Here is a 19,383-nt window from a genome sequence, read left to right as displayed (position 1 = left end):
CCCCGTAGCCACCACACTTCTGACAAGGCCTTTGTCTATTAGTCTGTCAATTTTTTTTTAGCAGATCATTATGCTTACAGTGTCATTTTCTGAGAGGCACATGCAACCAATTAATGCTACGCTGTATGTTTTGGTTCTGCCTCGGAAAGTAAAACCATACTGCAGACATTCTGTCCCTCCGAGCACTGAGCATTAGGGAACTTGTGTATAAAAACAAACACAAGGGGATCTAAGGAGAGGGACTAAATTATGTAACAATGAGTTAACCAGATTCAGATTTTTATTAAGGGTATTAAGTTGTGTATAATATAATAGGGTGGAAAAGAAGAGAAGGACTCAGAGCGGAGGGTTAGTTCAAATCGGGCCAGTCGCATTAAAAACGAGAAGAAAAACTGACAGGGTGAGAAAAACCGATGGAGGAAAGGAGATAAAGACTGGAGTCAGAAAGAGGGGAGAGGGGAAAAAGAGAGCGGAGTGTAGCGGGCGGAGGGGCAGAAAGGAGAGGGAATGGGGGAGCAGGGAGAAAAAGTGCGAGAATGGAGGGCAAAGCAACTAGGGAGGGATCAGCAGAGCAGTTTCAGATGGTTTCCATGTGTTGGGGAGCAGAGCGGAGCAGAGCAGAGCTGAGCTGAGCTGAGCTGGCTCCAGGCGGGTGTGGTTGGACACTAATGAGAAAAGTGCTGTGGGTAATGGAGGAGGCATATGAACGAGACGCAGTGTGGTGAGGGGAAGGAAGGAGAGGGTGAGAGAGAGTAGAGAGAGAGAGAGAGAGAGAAAATAAGAGGCAGAGAGATAGAGAGAATTAATGAGAGGGAGGGAGGACAACAGAGCGGGACAAAGCTAACGAGAGGGAGACAAAGAGCGAGAGCGGAGAGAGAAAGGGGGTTAGGGCAGGAGCGGGGTAGGAAAAGAGGAATAGGAGAGAGGTAGCGTGGAGAAAGAGTGAAAAAAGGCAGCGAGGGAGAAGCCCCGCTGCCTGAAGGGTAGGCTCCATATGTGCCAAATAAACAGGGAGAGGGCAGTTGAGCACATATGGTAAACCACACACGTACAGTAAAGCACACATACACAAATGCACACATTCATGGTGCACTGCGGGACGGAATGAGAGGAGAGGCAGAGGAAACAGCAGCAGCAGGTTTTAGGGAGTAAGGGAATAAGAAATATTTTGGCGCGCGTCCACGCAGCCGAGCAAGTTTCCTGAGTTCGACCAATAATCACAATGAAAACAGACAAGTTTCCTCTGCACACATGCTCGCTTGCTCTCACTTTCACACACTCAGACAGACACAAAACTTATTGGATAAGCCCAACGGTTGTTCGGCCGGTCAACACGCGGCGGACGCATACCTGTGTCTGCTGCGGGATGTTCAGAAAGTTGTTGTCCCGTGATCCGATGCCGACAAACCTGTTGGGAGCTGTGGTGCCTGGCGTGGAGTATGCTACAGAAACAGAAAGAGAACAGACAAAGACATCAAGTCAGCACAAAGACAGCCAGCACTCAAACCTCCTGTAGAATCTCAACATGTGATAAGATAAAACACACTTTCTCAATAACAAAAGATTCGGATTTTGGCGAATACGTATACAAAGCATACGTGCGTTTAGTCCATCTGGAAATGCTACTTTATCTCATTAAGGTCATCAAAATCCCATAGAGGAGTATGCCAAACTTCGGTATGTAAACTTAGATCTCCCTGAGCGTCGAGGATTAAATCCCACTGATAAACTCAGTCGCAAATGATTGAGCGCACCAGAATCCTGACATCGAGGATCAGTCAGGGACATTTAAAACCCATTGGCATCAAAGTCTCTGACAAATTTAGGGCAGTTTGAGGTTCCCTACGGACTCCAACATTAAGGCAGTCAGAGGCATTCCTGCAAACATGGCACAGGATCTGATTGAGGATTCTGACGGTGCAGTGTGCGGACATTTGCATACGTTTGTGTGCGAGAAAAAGAGAGAGAACAAGAGAGACAGAGGAAAAGAAATTGCGAGCATTTATGTGTAAATTAGTGGCATGGACATATACAGTATACATCCATGTATTTTTAAGAATCAGTGACATACATAAGACATAAAAGACTTTGAGACACTGACTGGGGGTTGAAAAAAAAAATCAACACTAAAATCGAAGGTAAGCTAAAAAAAAAAAAAGAAAAAAAAAAAAGAAAATAGCAAGTGCTCCGTCCAGTGCCCCTCATATCACAGGTGAGAAACACAAACCTATTGTGAGAAAAGCCCCATGTTTGGACAGACTCCCACCTGTGATACACTTCTTCAGCCTGAACACACCCCACTCGCCTAACCTAATTAACAATGACAAAACAAACAACCACCAGCATCTAGGGCTGCAGCTCAAAAATCAAAAGAAACTGAAATCAGTTCAACCAAAAAGTGTCAAGTATGAATCAAAATATTCCTTTGATGTCTCAAATTCTTTTGAGAAGAGAAACTGGGGTGTAATCTTTTGGAGTCCACCTTAAAATAAACTGCCCTAAATTTGTGCCCTTCACAAACAAGAAGTAACTGATCAAATTCTTCTCAAGATTTCAAAAGGCTTCTCACGGGGGGGCCGCTGGTGAGTCCAGCAGGGAAGGAAAAAAGGATTTAAAAAGGAGAAGAACCAGGGTGGTGATGCGGCTTCAACGCCAGAGAAACGCAGAAACACTGGCGTTGGAGAATGGGCTCGTGTCCCTCAACAAGTAGGACCACTGACGCTGGCGGAGTGAGTCAGTGGGCCTAATACAGAACCCTGAGGAACCCCACGGGAGTCCGTTATGAAGGACATTTCTCACCAAATCTCTGGTGGTCTTGCTGTATAACCTACTTATAAGCATGGGGTCCCACAGCATATTCTATGCGTGGCTTCCATAGCCTTCCAAGGTTAACGGAGGTGAGATGTTGGATACACAGGAACAATGATGGCACGAAGTTGGAGGAAGACACATGGCAGGGGTAATTTCACTGGAGGGGGGTGGGGGTTCTCGGATGTTTGTTTTTTTTTGGTTTGGTTCTGATTGCGGTCTCTGCGGGGTCACTTACACGGAGATGCGGGCGAGTTGAGTCCGCCGTCAGGGGGCGTGCTGCTGGGTTTAGAGTCGGGCATAGGGAGGGGCACTGGGCGGGCCACTGGGGGAGGTGGAGGCAGCAAGAAGGAGCCTGGCATTTTGCTCTGGCCGCTCCCGTTTGGCTGCAGACAACACAAATAGGGTCAGGAGGGCGACATGTGACAATCCGCAGACACGGAATGAGAGAGGATGCAGCTCGGGAGGCCAGGTCCAAAAAAATATCCATGACGGAGGGAGTGGCAATGGTGGAAGGAGGAGGAGGAGGAGGAGGTGGTGGAGAGGGAGTTGGAAACAACAACCAAAGGAATGATGTATGTGCACTGCATCTTTTATGGAGGTGTAAAAAATAATAATCACCACAGGGTTTGGTAGGAGTGGGGCTGGAGCTTGAGGAAAGGGGGTGAGGGGGTCCCACAAGGGTGGTCCGTGGTGGGTGGAGGAGGTGGAGGAGGAGGGAAGTGAGCGAATTACTGGTTGGGTTCGTCCATAACATGGCAACAAATCAAAACCATGGGAGAATACTCTTCTACACAAGCACAACAACACCAACAATACCAGCACCAAACAACCAAACTCCAACTAAAAAAATCAGAACGGCTATAAATGAAAACAGAAACACAATGACACAACACAGAACACGTATGCTTGACTGAAGTGTGCTGTGATTGATTGACTTTCGTGCTGATGGTTATAACTTCTGAGGGGGTGGGCGGAGCAAAATAAAATAAAAAGGGGGAACGTCGGGGTCTGAAACAGCAAACGGCAAAATGACATCGACAAGACAATACAAAGATTTGTAGACCAACTGAATAACCATATGCAGTCTAAAGTGTTCACTAGTGTAAGAGTTGGCTGGGATTTTTGGCTCGTATTTCTCTTTGCAAGTGCTAGTTGTTAAGTCAACATGGTGAAACAATCAGCACAGTTTATTTGGATGTACATGGATATACAATACCATAAAACATTTGGTGTCCACTGTCCACTTCAAGTAATGAGGTTCATATAGTTACATGGATATATTGCACTGTAGCGCCATTGCAAAGAAATGTGTTTCCAATAATATTTCAAATTTGTGAAATGTCATTACCGCCTTTTCCAAAATATACTTTTCTATTAATATTCTTCTTTATTCACATTTTTACATGCTTCCTACACTGCTGCCCCAAGAGAAATCTTTAAAAAATCCTGCAGCAGTAATGCAAAATAGATTCAGGATGGGGGACAGACTACATTGGCTACTGCTGTATACTATATGATAAAAGTTTTTAAGATAGTAGTTCTGCTTTTATCTGAAAAACTCCACTCTGGATGTGAGCCTTACCTGTCCGGCGGCCTGTCCCGAGCCATCAGCACAGACAAACTGCACAAATTCCTTCAGGGGGTCCTGTCCAGGGTGGTGGTGGTAGCGGATGGTTGGGTGGGTGAAGTAGGGGCTGGACTGCTGGATGATGGAGGGAGACGGGAAGTGCAGGGCCGAGGCTGAGGCACGGGGACTCCCTGGGAAGAGAGAGATTTGTGTTAGAGGGGATGTTGAGGGAGGGGATGAAGAGAGAGGTAGAGACAGCGAGGAGAAGTCAGACAGTTAAACCAGTGAATTCTTACAAGTTCTTACAGATGGGATGGATCAAGTGATGGTGATTAAAGAATGAGAGCAAGAATATTGCATCACGACTGGAAATAATGAAAGTTAAATCAGGGTGAAAATGTAGTACATGAAAGGAATGTTGTTTTTCCAAGAAAAGCTGATTTCAAGTTAATAGGTATTATGGGCATTGGTCATAATGTTTTATGATCACTCCAGTAAATTTATACAGCTTTATGGACGAGATTTACACACACATTACATTCACATGTGCACACTCTCAGAGACTACAGAACAACACTAAGAAGTCCATACAGTTCAGGCTTACACTCAAATACAGACACACACAGACACAAGTTCACACGCAGACGTGCGAACACACACCTGCATGTGCACAAATTCAATAGATGCAAGCGCTACATTTCTAAATCAGATCCAACGAGCTTGTAAAGAGAAAAAGCACAAAGAGATCATTGAGCGCTGTCTTAAATTAGCAGGTCTTAATGCCTGTGCGTCTGTGTGCTGTTTTGAGGGTGTGATTCACTGGCGCCGTTGCAACTTGGCATTCAGACGGCAAAGCCGTTTTTTTTGTTTTTTTATCTGACACATTCTTTCTATGACAGCACTAATCTGTACATTCACACCGTATGTGTAAGTTTATGTGTTTCTGTTAATGGTCTTTGGTGATTGCATCTTATCTGTGAATTTGTGTGTGTGTGTGCACGCGTGTGTGTGCGTGCACAGAAGACAGGTGTGGGGATTCAAATATATCAGCATTCTGCTGTTTATAAGCATATACAAAAGCATTCCTTTTGTGCTTTAACAAGAAAGAGAGAGAGAGACAGAGAGAGCAACTCGCTTCGCACCACCCAAAGGAGCTGAATATGGAGCCGTGTGTGAGGTGTGAGAGGGGAGCGGTTGGTTGAGCCCCACCACCAAACACAAAGCCCTCTCTGTCAGACCTATATCCATTACTAAATCTCCTTGATTTGTATTAGAGGGGTGAAGCCTGTTCTCCCTATTCTCCTCTTAGCTGTGCCAGGCTGCCACCCACCCCACCCCATCCAGGCCCCCAGCTGCCCATGTTGGGCTGCCAACACTCTTTGGTCCTTGCATCTTACACTTTGTGTGTGTGTGTGTGTGTGTGTGTGTGTGTGTGTGTGTGTGTGTGTGTGTGTGTGTGTGTGTGTGTGTGTGTGTGTGTGTGTGTGTCTCAGTATACTGCATGAGAGTGCCAACTCCAGTGCGTTACCCCCCAGACAGGGCCCTGTGCCCCCCGGCCCAGCAACACCTTGCTCCCCTGCCAGGCCTGCCAGGCTGCCTGTTCCCCAGTGGAGCCGTCTCCCTGCTCCTATAGTCCCCTACTAATCCCATTAGAGACTGGGTGAAGGCCAAGCACTCTGGGGGTATGGGGGCGGGTTGGGGATGGGGGGTCGGAGCGGGGTGATGGGGGAAGGTTGGAGCGACGGATCAGAGGGAATCCCTACACCCCCTACACACTCTCCACTCACCTCTCTCCCAGGAGGGAGGAGGGGTGAGAGCGGCTGGAGGGAGAAAAACCCCGTAACCTCCACCATCACTGCAAGTTACGACCCCCTTTGCATGCTCCTCCGTTCCCTTTTCTCCCAACCCCTAAATCCCTTTGGATCCCGTCTTCCACACAGAACAACAACAACCCCGACGATGTGGTAAACACTTTCACGCCGGCATGGGAATAGCCCCAACACGCACATGCACACTGTAGGAGTTTGTATTGAGAGAAACAAATCACACCCGTACAAATTACAACTGCCGGCCGCAAAGAGTCTATTTTGTGTATGTGTGTGTGCCTGTTAGTGTGCGTACGCGTGTGTGCGTGCGGAGACGGGATTTGCTGTGGCTGCATCTCAAGAGGCATGGGGTCTCTGTCAACAACCATGGAGGAGGGTTTAATGACACGGCGGTCAACCTCATTGCTTCACATCTGCTCGGTGGCTTAGGAAGCCTTTGATGTAGCCTAGCTATGGAACCAAAGCACATGGGTAATCATCTCCACCGAGCTTGTTCGCTGGGTGAATTCACAAAGATGCACTCTCTAGAAAGAAGAGGGAGTCTTTCTATGTATCAGTGCTGTTGTGATAGAGTTGAGAGGCCGATGTTTTATTGTCGGAGCCCCTCTGGCTGCGTTTGATATCTGATGTTATCATGAGTTGCTCGTCTCAGCCTTGGGGAAGTGGAGGAACTGCTGGTTCACACAGCGACTCAGACAGAGTGTCTGCTCCTCTGTCTTGCCAGTATGAAGGCACGCGCTCATACACACACACACACACACACACACACACACACGCACACTGACACCTCGCCCACCCATCCCAGACTAGTGTTCCCATTCCAAAAGGAGAAGTCAATAGGAATTTGGAAAAAAAGAAGAATAAAGAGAAGATGGATTGGTTCAAAACTAGTCCAGCTATTGTAAGTGTTATACAGACCCATTCCAGGATTTTTTGAGAACATTCAAATAGTCAATTCTAGGTATATTCAAGTAGTAACAGAATCAACATTTTTGCAACTTTAAGATTCCTCCAGAACTCAAAATACAAAGCCATTTTTCTGTTCATTCAGTCATGACCTACTTGTCCTTATATTAAAAACGTATACAATGCATTTCAAAGTTGAAAATATCTTCAATCAAATAAAATAAAATGGTACAATACAATAAAATAATACAAAGCCAGTGGTGGAGCAATTTTAATGGTTATTAATACAAACGATTATTAATACAAAATGCAAAGAAATATACTAGTATCAAGTCTTAAAATTATTATTATTTTATTTTTAAATCTGCCAGTGGGGTGAGATAATTTCATTTTTTTCATATGCAGTTTCACTTCTTTCAGTTATTTTCTAGAATCAAGTGTCAGTATGACACAAAGTAAATGACACTTGATTCAAGAGAATTCCTATAGCCATATAACACTCATAAAGTGCAATTTGAAAAGACAAATGCCGTCAAAGATTGTTACACAGTCAAAAAAACAAAACAAAACATAAGCCCTAGAATCAATTGAGAGACAAAAGTCTTCAGAGATATAACAGGATAGGCAGCAGCAACCACCCGATCTGTTCCCCATTCTAAGAAGAAGAAAAGGAGATTTCTAGAGAGATGTACCACCAAGGCGCTGTCCAGTCCACCAACAGGCAGAACAGGGCCAGAAAAGTATCAAGACAGACCACACCCATACACCCATCCACCCTACAGTTCTGTCACCAGCTTGCCCTGCACCCGCTGAGGTCAGAAGAGGCAGAGGAGGCAGAGGTGAGTAGAGAGCCTCAGAGCTACCTGCCAGGTGTAATTCCCAGCCACCCTCTTTGTCTTCCATAGACAAATGCTCCCACCTCTGCACCAGGGGAGGGGCAGAGCCTGAGGAAGGGGGGTGAGGTGGGAGGGGGATGGTGGAGGGGGGCTATCAGGGGATCGGGAGCTGGGTTGGTCTCACCTGGTCTCACTCCCGCCAGCATTGGCAGTGGGTGGTGGGTGAACGCCATGCGGGGGGACCTCGTCTGGGAGGACAGGGCGCTGAAATCGAATTTCCCCGGCTTCTTAAGAGAACCAGGCGATGAGAGTCCTGGCAAAAAGGGGATCAACAAAATGGCAGAACAGAGACGAGGTTTTAATGAAACATGGCTGCTTGTCTTACTTCGACTCTACTCAAAAAAAAAACTGAAAAATAAACTTATCAGACTTTAAAGTTTTAATTTGATTAAAAAGAATCGAATGATCATGATTGACTGAAATCAATGGATTGATCGATTGATTCATTCATTGATTCGTTGATTGGTTTAACATACAGATGGATTGACTAATCTCACAATCTGTCTCTCCATTACTCTATGTTTGTGTACAGTTGGCGGGCTGTACGGTGTTTATCAGATTGAGGGGGGGTTGAGGTCAGGGTCCGGTGAGAGGCCATGTTTTGAAGCAGCAGGGGTTCAGAGTGAAGGGAGGTGACGGGGGGGGAGAGAGGAGGGGGGCGGGAGGCTAGGGGGCACAGTGTCAGGAGAGGAGGAGAGCTGGGAAATGCAATGGCATCACAACTACAGTCACCGTCGGAGTGTGTGAGCAACAGACGATCCTCTCACAGCGATATCCTACTCACTGCCTCGCTCGCATTTTGCAGCGCGCACACACACACACACACACACACACACGGGCTTCACGCCGCTTCCCAGGCTCCCCATTCGCTGGCCGTGAAATCCGACTCACACACACAATACTGTCTCCTCTTTAAGAAACCCTATACACATCAAACCCAAACTAGCTCACCCATCCTGAACCACAGTGGTGTCAGTGCCCATCCAGTTTAAAAGACAACCTGTAGCTGTAGCTATGGAGAGGCATGGGAACACAGTCAACCCACACGCCGACCAACCTACACACACGGCACTTGTCAAGATGCCTCTTTAGAGTGAATGTGATTTTGGATGGCCTCATAACTAGGGCAGACTGTGTTTTTGGAGGCACGGAGACAGCGTGAGCTATGCAACCACATATAGCTGCTGAAGAGCGAGCCAAAACATACATCAATGGATCCTCTGATGTAGTGCCCTTCTGCATATCTGACTGTCAGGTGTTTTATGTTATTGCCTTAAGACATATTTCATAAAAATATATGCATCAGCTCCTCTCTCTCTCTCTCTCTCTCTCTCTCTCTCTCTCTCTCTCTCTCACACACACACACACACACACACACACACACACACACACAAGCTGTTGAGGCAGGGTGGCAAGCACACGGCGAACTGCCAATGAAGGCTCGATGGGAGAGCGGTAGAGAGATGGAAGGAGTGAAGCGATGGAGGAGTGGTGACGGCATGGCCTACACACATAGAAAAACATATTAAAGTGTCCCCCCTCCGTCTATAAATGTCGGCTGAGGCTAAAGGACGGCATGAAATATCCCCCAGTTTGGTAAAAACAGGCACACTAAGTATAGGCCCGGCTCACCAGCGGACCAGAAACATGGCCAAAAGTGTGAGAGCTACAGATAAAAGAGACTCTCTTCTGTGATCAAGGCCTTGTGTGGTGGGCACTGAGGGAATTTATTTTGATGTATGGTAATCCAAAGGCACAATTTAGAATTTCTGGGTTTGGGGACGAGCGCCAAATGGTGTATTTGACCTCTGCAGGGAACCGCAATGTTGAATATACGCTGAAATAAATCCTCGGAAAGAACAATCCATAAAATGAAGAATAATGAGGAAGTAAAAGTATTGAAAAGTACGTCAGCGTGAACAGAGACTTTAGTGGCTTCATTATGGAACATACTGAACTTTACATACTGAATGTTTTGTTTGCTTCAGATTCGGTTGAATAAATATAGTGAAAAACAACCTTGGCGAGCAAGAGCCTCATAAACTACTAAACGACGCAATATTCACACATATAAAACAAACACACTCAAATAAAGGCGTGGGTAATTTCAGCATGGCCCAAAGAGATGTGGAAATAGATTTTATGAGCGAAACGTATAAAGTCTAACAGAGCAGATTTCTAAAAAGCTTTTTTTTTTATGTTACATTGGGAAGCGTTTATCACTATTTACCCACAATGCTCTCGGGCTACATGGGCGCAGCTGGGCATGTGTGGGCATCGATAAGTATAGAAACAGGTGGGTGTGGGCACTTATGTTCAGCTAGGCACATCGTGTGACACCAAATGTATGTGGGAGGAGCGGATAGGAAGAGTGAGATAAATTTTGTGTAATGGTGGCATTAATGATTTTTAAAAAAAAGTGTGGGCCTACACACACACACGCACACACACACACACACACACACACACAAAGTCACGCTCCATTAGAGGGGTTTGAATTAAGAGGATTTGAGCAATTTCACAGAAACGTAGAATTTGTCTCAGTCAGGGAGGCTAACCACTGGCTGTGGGGAATGTCACATAGTGTGCAGAGGTCATAGCTGAGGCTGTGGAGCCAGAAGGGCACACATGCTTTTTAACTTAACTTTACAGGACAGCCGTAACACTTTCTCCTCGTTGGAGTCTAGTATGAATCTTGTAGTGGATTCAACTTTGCTCATAATTCCAGCAATATGTTTTTGACCTAATATTTGATATTTATTTGGTACATAAAGAATTTTTTTGGCAAAAATGTCACTTAAGTAGTGACAGTGACGATCAATTTGACAACCGTTCTAAATAGGTCAAGGACGATCACCAATTCAACTGCTTGATCCAAAAAAAAAAAAAAAGTTTCAATTGCCGGATCAGGAAAGCAGTAAAAAGATAAAAAAGTAGAAGAATTTTCAGCAGTCAGTAGAATTGTCGTCCATCTGGCACCGATAGTTTATTTTAATTTCACATCATATAACCATAGATTAGAACCAGTTTAATATATTGGATCAAAGGCAGAGCCTTTGCTGCCACAATGAAAAACTTTTCATGTGCTACCACTGGCAATAGGTGAGTAAGCACCTCAGTCATCAAGCACAGACTAACATGTAATTATTGGATTTGGATAAAACCTGTAATTTATTTACACATGGATAGGCCAGCTATGTCATGCAGCCATAAAAACGATCTGTTACAAACAGTACTATATTGTAATTGTACTATTTATGCTTGCTGCACACCACATGATGTGCCCTTGTTAGAAGAAAGTCTGGTCAAGTCGATCACGCTGTTGACAAATCAGCAAACTGAACCGACCTCAGAAAACCAGATCGGTAAATCCCTACACTTAAGCCTATTTAGCTCCAGTCCCTCTGTGCGGCATATAGGGATAACTGCGTAAAATGCCACCACCAGTTCAATTAAAACAAGCTTATTATACATAAACAGCCTTAAATTATACATATTGTTTTTTAGTCTCTGTGATATTCCCTAATTAGTTGGTATCTTGCTGAAATATCTGGTACTATGTGGCTTCTCAGTGAGGAGCAGCAAATTAGGCCCAGATGCCCAATGAAAGCTTTGTCTGATAAAGCTAACAGAAGTTACTCTGATCTCTCCCTTAAACTGTGTGTGTGGGTGTGTGTATGTGTGCGAGTGTGTGTGTACACACACAGTTGTTTGTTCTGCATTATTTCTCTGTCCTGCTCCTGGCACATTGCATGGGCAGACTGGCAGCCAATTGCTCCCATGACCCTCTAGTCTTGCCACGCTAACAAGCTGGCTGCCACACAAACCTCGAACTGTCATAGGACTAGTCCACTAGCACGCTCGCGCGCTCTCACACACACACACACACACACACACACACACACACACACACACACACACACACACACACAGACACACACAACAAAGACAATAAATACAAGCACATACACTCAATCAGGTAAGCAAGAAACACCAATCCACATAAGAAACACCAATCCCCCTCTTAAACTGACTAACTCACACATCATTAGCACTCATAAACACTAAGGTACTGCGCTTCAGGCAAAGCAAGGACAGCCAACAAAGAGACAGGAATAGCTACACCTACCAACCACCACAGTCAACACAACCATCATGCGTCACAGGTTTATGCCCGTAGCACCAAATAATCTGGGTCAAAAGTGCTCTGTAAAAGGTCACAGATACATGGGAAGACTTCCCCTCTATGTCAGTTACTGAGCAGTGGACTTGATTGGAGATACAGGGTTTCCCCACCACAGAGCAGCAGCAGCAAGCAGGCAGAGGGAGAAAACAGAGCAGAGCAGAGTGGGAGACGGCAGACTTGATGATGAATTACATGATCACCTGCTATGCCTCAGAGCTTTTCATTCAGGTAGAGAATCACCTCAGGAGCAGGCAGAGGCGGAGGCCCTCTCCTCCTCCTCCTGTCCTCCGCCCCTCCTCTCCTCTCCCCATCCCTCACTCCAACACCACCACCACCACCACCACCATCACCAGAACAGATGTCTGCTGTAACCCAGTAGCTCCCTTCGCTGTAGACACATGGAGGCGCCATCTGGACCGGAACGCTGCTCCTCTCCAGATTGGGGAGTGTGTGTGCGTCTGTCTGTGTCTGTGTGTGTGTGTGTGAATGTAAAGAAGAGAAAGAGAGAGAGAGGGAGAGAGAAAGAGAGAGAGAGAGAGAGTATACATGTGCTTAAATTCATTTCTGTGTGTCTACGTGTGTGTGTGCGTGTGTGTGTGTGCCTGCACGCCATTTGTGAATGTGTGTGTTCGTGAGTAAGCATGTCTCAGAGACAGAAGGTGCCTTGTGCATTGATGACACACCTGAGTGCCTTTAGTCTTGTTTGTGCGGCTCGTATGTTGTTTTTCCTGTGCTGTCTTTCAGAGGCGGGTGAGTCAGGCCTACGGCAGGTGGGACACCACTGAACAGCGCTGTCTAAACAACCGGCTGGATGAAGCAGCTAACACTGCTATTCAACAGGGCCTCGTTCACTACCGCCTCTGTCTCTCCATCGCTCATTTCTCACTTTCTCTCTCAGGGCTCTACAACAAAATTACAAGACCCAGAGGCCGAAGGCTGCTGACAAATTCACACCGCCTCAGAAACTCTTTGTTTGTATTCATGCGGTGTGTCAATGATAACAAGCTGCGTTTTGAATGATGCCAAACACTTCTAATAATCACTTCAAATATAGGGGATTATTGGTACATAGTGTAGTATAATCATTTTCCTACATCAGGGATATCTTATTAATCATCAGTGAACAACTGAGTTCTACTAACTAAATTTAACTATTGTGATATTGTTCAGGCAGACAGCAGTTGATGTTATGGAGCTACTGGGCTACCAACAGGCTTTGGTGAAACCACAACGGACAACAGCAGACATCTGGTAGGAACACAACCAAACCCAGCGGCAGCATAGCCAGAGAACAAGGCATAAGAGAGAGGGATGGAGAGGAGAGGAGAGAAGAGGAGAGGAGAGGAGACTGAGTGGAGAGAGGAAAGGGAGTGAATTGGAGAAGAGAGATTCAAAGGAGAGTGACAAGAGATGTAGAGGAGAGGAGAAAGATCTTGTACAGTAGAGGGAGATGGAGCAGGTAGGGATGAATGGAAAAAGCAGAAGAAGAACAAACAGATTGACAGAAGGACAAAGAGAGATGTATACAAGTTGAGGGTGGTGTGAGCTGAGGTAGAGTATGTATAAATGTACACAGTATAATGTTTAATGTTGTTCTAACCATGGTAAGGAAACTGCACTCCATCGCTCTCATGCTTAATCTTCCTCTCCTGCACACTGGCCAAATGGTGCTGCACTGAAAGGCCAAACAGGGGAGAAGGGAAGAGTTAACAATGGAAGAGGGGAGGAGAGAAAAAGAGAGAGAGAGAGAGATGGAAGGAATGAGGGAGAGAAAGAGGGGTGGTTACATCATGGGCAATAGGGGATTTTAATGTTCAGGGTGCAGCACATATCTATAAAATAGTTACATCATCATCGCTGGGGGTATTAAAATGGCAGCGTGTGTGGGAGTGACTGATATAAACTTGAGTATACATGACAATTTAGCAATTCAATAAAATCCCCACAGTAAAATGCTACACTAAAGGAGATATGCATGAACTCTATTATAATATACATGAAATCTATGATAAATACATTTGATATGATACCCATCACGGTGGCTAAAAGCTACAAGTGCTGTAAGCCAAGGGGTGAGTGATTATGATGTGAAAGGTGAATGGGCGGTTACACTGGTGCTGCTCTGCTGCAATACTACAACCACATAGGAAAGAGTCTGAGGAATAAAGTTAATATGATGATATGGTGAAGCGCATATATACATCCCACCACACTGCCTCACCCCAGTCATTCTAAACAGGTTTTGTTTTTTTATAAAGGTTAACTAATGAACAAAATAAAAATATTGTTGGGGGATAGAAATGTGGTCCATATGTATGTCAACATCCTGATGATCTTTAACAAAAGCCTGTAATATACAGTAGAATAGCTATTGGGTGTTCTTTTTGTTATGCTGGATATGTTATGCTGTATCTATGCGGCTTTGGCATTTTAGACATCACACTCATTCAACATACACACACACACACACAATCCTGGAGTCTAGCACTACCGCTATGTTAGAACTAACTAAACAAAATATACAGTACAGCACATTCTCACCACTCTTCTTACAGACAACTACGACAGCAAACACTTAATAAGCTCAGTTCATGATACTGTGACATGTAGTGTAAGTCTGGGCTGAATATGAGAAAAGATGCAATAACTTGAAGGTGCTTCTACTTCTGACAGGCCTTCTCTGCTCAGTGGAGGGGGTCTGACTAGGTATGGGGTGCCAAGTAGAGTACAAGTGGTGAATGGACAGGCGAATGGAAGAGAGTGAGGATGATGAGGGGGGGCACAAAGAGATGAAGAGTAGGGTCAGAGTGCAACACGGCACAGCACAGCACAGAAGCAAGGGGACGGGTGGGTTGAGGGAGGAGATGGAGGAGGTGAATTGTGGCTTCTGGTCCATTTCAAAACAGTTAAGTGTAAAATGAACACCTGTAAAATTTGTCATTTCGGATTAAAATTCACTATAAAGTCTGCATCATCTTTTTCTTTTCAATTATATCTTACAATTCAATTACATTTTTTCAACTTCAATCAGGGTCTGAATTGATATGGACCTTGGCCCGGCTCCAACAGAGGCATCTGGATGTGTCTGGGTGTCTGGGTGTCTGATGGGAAGGTGCAGGCTGTGACGGGACCATACCTGCATCCACATCGTTAGGCCAACCGCTGGACTGAGAGCTGCTGCCGGCCGCTGGGGAGCGGCCCGAGTAGAAGACATCGTCCACCGGGCTCTCCATCTCACTGTCGTCAATGGACTTGCGCTTGTTGGAGCTGGAGGAGAGGGCAGAGGAAGAGAGGGGGGGAGATCATTTATTGGCTGGAGGAGGAGGAGAGTGCAGAGGAAGGGGGGTTCAATGGATACTGTGATATTTTGATACTTTCCCTAAAATGGCATGTTAGCATGGATTTCTCCGGATAGGTTGGGGCTTATGGGACCCCTTAGTTTCTATTAAGTGCTAACAATGTTAACAAGTCATTTGAGGAAACTTTGAGGACAAATGTGAGTGCCTTTTCCCTGAGTTAGGCAAGTGTTTGTGTGAAAATAAAAATAACTAAAATGTCAAAATGTCAAGGTTTCTCTTCTGTGTTTTTTTTTTATATTATTTTTTAGCCGTAGGGGACAAAGCAACAGAACTTGAGAGAGTGAGACGAACATGAGGCCAGAATTTATTCAACATGCTGTATCCATAATGGCCTGAAGCAGCCGCACACTAGAAAGTGAGTGCAAAAAGTGTGTATGGTGATGCTGGGACACATTCTTGTGTGTGTTTGTGGATTCTTATATACTCATACATCTGTGACCAATAAAAAATAAGGGGGGTTTTTTGAATGTACAGCATTTCATTGCAGATCCAAATGTTTTATGTGTGATTGTGTGTGTGTATGTGCGCGCGCATTTGTGTGAGAGCATGCGTGTGTGGTTTTGTGCGAGTGTGATCTGGGGGTCTGTATTACATTAGTATCAGGGGAGATATTCTGTAATGAGTGTAACTACCTCCGTGGGAGACTTGCATAAAGCTCCATTTCAGTCCTGCAGCGTAAGATGAGCGAGAAAGAGAGAGAGAGAGAGAGAGAGAGAGAGAGAGAGAGAGAGAGAGAGAGAGAGAGAGAGAGAGAGAGAGAGAGAGAGAGAGAGAAAGAGAGAAAGAACGACAGAGGGAGCAAGGGGGAAAACAGAGACAAAAGACACAAACACAGACAGTGTGACGGACAGACCGGTGGGGAAAAATGAGAGGGAATGAGAGGGATTAGCGGTGAAGAAGAAAGAAAAGGAAAGGAAGGGGAAAGAAAGACAAAGATCAAAAAGCAGAGCAAGCTAAGCATATATAAAGAATAGACATTGGAGGTTAGAGAATTAAGAAATAAAGAGAATTAGTGCAGAAAGAGTCAAATTTGAGCATATATGTTTTTGTATGGGAGTGTGTATAGGGGTGTGTTTGTGTATCTTACTGTCCACTACCAGGTTTGGACACACCTGATTGAATGTATTATTTTTTTCATTCTCTTAAAGCCATTTTGATCAAAGATCTTTGATCTTTGATTTTGAAAGGCTTATGCTTAAATGCTTGAAATGTGTTTCTTAGACAAATATAAATAGTGACGTTGATGCCTATGTATGAATTTCTTTCCATAGTTTTGATTTAACACTTTTTTGGTCATGCATAATTCCATTTGTGTTATTTCATAGTTTTGATGTCTTTACTATTACTCTAAAATGTGAAAAATAGTAAAAAATAAAGGAAAATGTGTGTGTCCAAACATTTGATTGCTAGTGTAAATCTTAACTGTATGTTTGTGTATTTTGTGTATTGATTTTGACGTGAATAAATGTGCACATATTTGTTTGCATGTACTGTATGTCTGTGTGTGTGTGTGTGTGTGTGTGTACCTGGTGGAGGGGGTGGAGGTGATGGAGCGGCGTCCCAGGGCCACCTGGTTGATGTTGTAGTAGCCAGGACTGTCCAGGTCGGCCAGGGAGAAGTTGGGGCCGGACGCTGTAGCCACTGGGGCTGAGGAAGGGACACACGCACACAAAACACAGAAACATAAAGACACATAATATCACAAATAAGAAGTGTTTCAACAAAAACACAAACACAAAACACAAAATTTACACAACAATAATAATCAAGCAATGAGTTTTATCATTCAGTAATCATTTACTTCATTACTTTATTAGTGATTGAAAGAACATTAACTCAACAAAAACTTTATAAGTCTATTGCCCAGTATTTGAGTGATGCTGCTGTGCTATTAAGGTATTAGAATACAGTGACTCAGAGTGAGAGAGAAAGTCCAAGAGTATTAGGGATGACGGGGGAGAATGTGTTGTCTACAGAGAGATTGACAGGGGAAATTATAGCCGTGACTCACTCTGCGACACGCGGACCAGCTCGGCTACGTTCCACACCCCTGAAGTCACAAAGCAGTCCTGGAAACTCAAGTGCCCTGGGGAGAGAGAGAGAGAGAGAGAGAGAAAGAGACGAGTGTGTGAGAGGACCGCAGGATACACACACATATACATAGATGTACAAATACACATACGGCCATGACACACAAACACAGTGGGTGCAGCATATACCATACATGCACAAAACCGCACGTCACAAGCACACCCAGCTGATAAATACTATGTGTGCATACAGACACACACACACCACTGTCCGCACACACGCAGAGGGAGCTGAAAAACACATGTATGGAAAAGCCCGATAAAGCGCCAGTGTCATCCAGTGGGAGCATGTGTTTTCTATAAGATAGGACAGGCCTTTGGTTGGACGTATCAACACAAACCTCTAGACAGGTTCTCCTGACTGTTGACAGTCCAACACACACGGCCAAATCAGGCCCAACAAGGGAGTATAATCTCCACGTAGACGACTATATAGAGTGTATAGGGTGGGTATTGTGCTCTTTATGTACACATCATGCGTACACATATCAAAGCACAAACACATGTAGGGGCATAATGATGCATAATGACATGTACTGATGCACAGATGCATGTGTGGACATGCGCACACACACATCCTTGTACTTCTATCCTTATGAGGACCTTCCACCAAGTACATTCAATCCCTAACCTGAACTCTCACCACTACATGGCTAACCTTATCTCTTACCATAACCTGAACCTAATCCTAACTCTAACCTTGACCCCAAATCCTAACCCTAAAATAACCTAAATCTTAAACTAACCTAAACCTATTCCTAACTCTAGTCTTAACCTTAAACCGTAGTCCTAACCCTAAACTAACCTAAACTTTAACCTCTTCATCACGAGCGCCCCCGGCCGCGGGGGCAGCTGAGCCATCTTGCAGCAAAATCGCTATGTAAAGATGGTCTATTTATAGAACATATGAATGTTATGCTGTTTTGAAAACATGGGGTTTTCAGCTTTCAGAATCTGTAAACCAATTGTATGTTGACCAAACTATGTCTTATTACAAAGTACTTTAACAATGAAGTCGTACAAATATAAACTTTGTAAATATAAGCGCAAGTTGTGATCAAAAGATCGGGGATAATTTTCTCGTCAGTCTACAATAACATGCTTGGTATCGCTGGAAACTAGAAATTCCGAGCTTTCCAATGACAGTAAACGCACCTCGAAAATGGAACGACACAGTCCGCCATTTCCGGGGAAAAGTAGCAGTCAAACTTAACATTTTACAGTCATACTGACAAAAATCTATGTTCTTGCCCAAATATTTCACTAAGGCTTATGTTATTTTCGCCAAAAACGGCAGATTTTAGTTACTCACGTTTCTGCCGTCATTATGAAACCGTTTCTGTGTCTCTCCGGTGAACGGGGGCTTTTCACCAGCCATTTTAGCCCAGACAGACTGAATCCCTATTGAGGGAGCTCTGGCTCTTCGTCGCCATCTGGTGGCCGCATCGAAGCACTGACACCAATGAGCCTTATACCATTCTCTTCCTCTGACTCAGACGAAAACAACGATACATCACACGTGAGGAAGGACCCCAGCGTTCTCCATAAATCTGCCTGTATAGAATGGAGCTCTGTGGCCCATATATGAAATATTGAATATTGCTTGATATTCATTGTTTTTTATTACTATTTCAATGTTTTTGGGAGATTTATGTTATTTGTAACATGGCTATATTTAAATAAATAGTGTTTTGAAGTAAAACTCCCAGTAAACTGTCAACATGTAAACAGTAAACATAGCC

General features: G+C 44.6%; 1 protein-coding gene across 2 annotated transcripts in view; it reads right to left on the bottom strand.

The window, feature by feature from the left end:
- nfixb (nuclear factor I/Xb) overlaps positions 1-19,383 on the bottom strand; it is a 140,275-nt gene that overhangs the window by 7,293 nt on the left and 113,599 nt on the right. The window contains exons 5-14 of one of the 2 annotated variants that reach the window (XM_071535049.1): positions 17,563-17,637; positions 17,078-17,198; positions 16,184-16,219; positions 15,329-15,459; positions 13,793-13,867; positions 8,131-8,259; positions 7,917-7,919; positions 4,394-4,569; positions 3,047-3,194; positions 1,351-1,442 (exon numbers count right to left, since the gene is read on the bottom strand). In XM_071535049.1, coding sequence (XP_071391150.1) covers positions 1,351-1,442; positions 3,047-3,194; positions 4,394-4,569; positions 7,917-7,919; positions 8,131-8,259; positions 13,793-13,867; positions 15,329-15,459; positions 16,184-16,219; positions 17,078-17,198; positions 17,563-17,637 — 986 coding nt within the window. The remainder of the gene's footprint in view (positions 1-1,350; positions 1,443-3,046; positions 3,195-4,393; positions 4,570-7,916; positions 7,920-8,130; positions 8,260-13,792; positions 13,868-15,328; positions 15,460-16,183; positions 16,220-17,077; positions 17,199-17,562; positions 17,638-19,383) is intronic. The other variant, XM_071535050.1, reaches the window with a different exon arrangement.

This window comes from Centroberyx affinis, unplaced genomic scaffold (genome assembly GCF_046629955.1).
Source record: "Centroberyx affinis isolate AG114_WGS23_722 - 3 ecotype Tasmania unplaced genomic scaffold, CSIRO-AGI_Caff_v1 ptg002649l_1, whole genome shotgun sequence".
NCBI classification, from domain to species: Eukaryota; Metazoa; Chordata; class Actinopteri; order Beryciformes; family Berycidae; genus Centroberyx; species Centroberyx affinis.
Note: the sequence above shows the minus strand (reverse complement) of the source record. Positions and strands in the feature narration are given on the sequence as shown.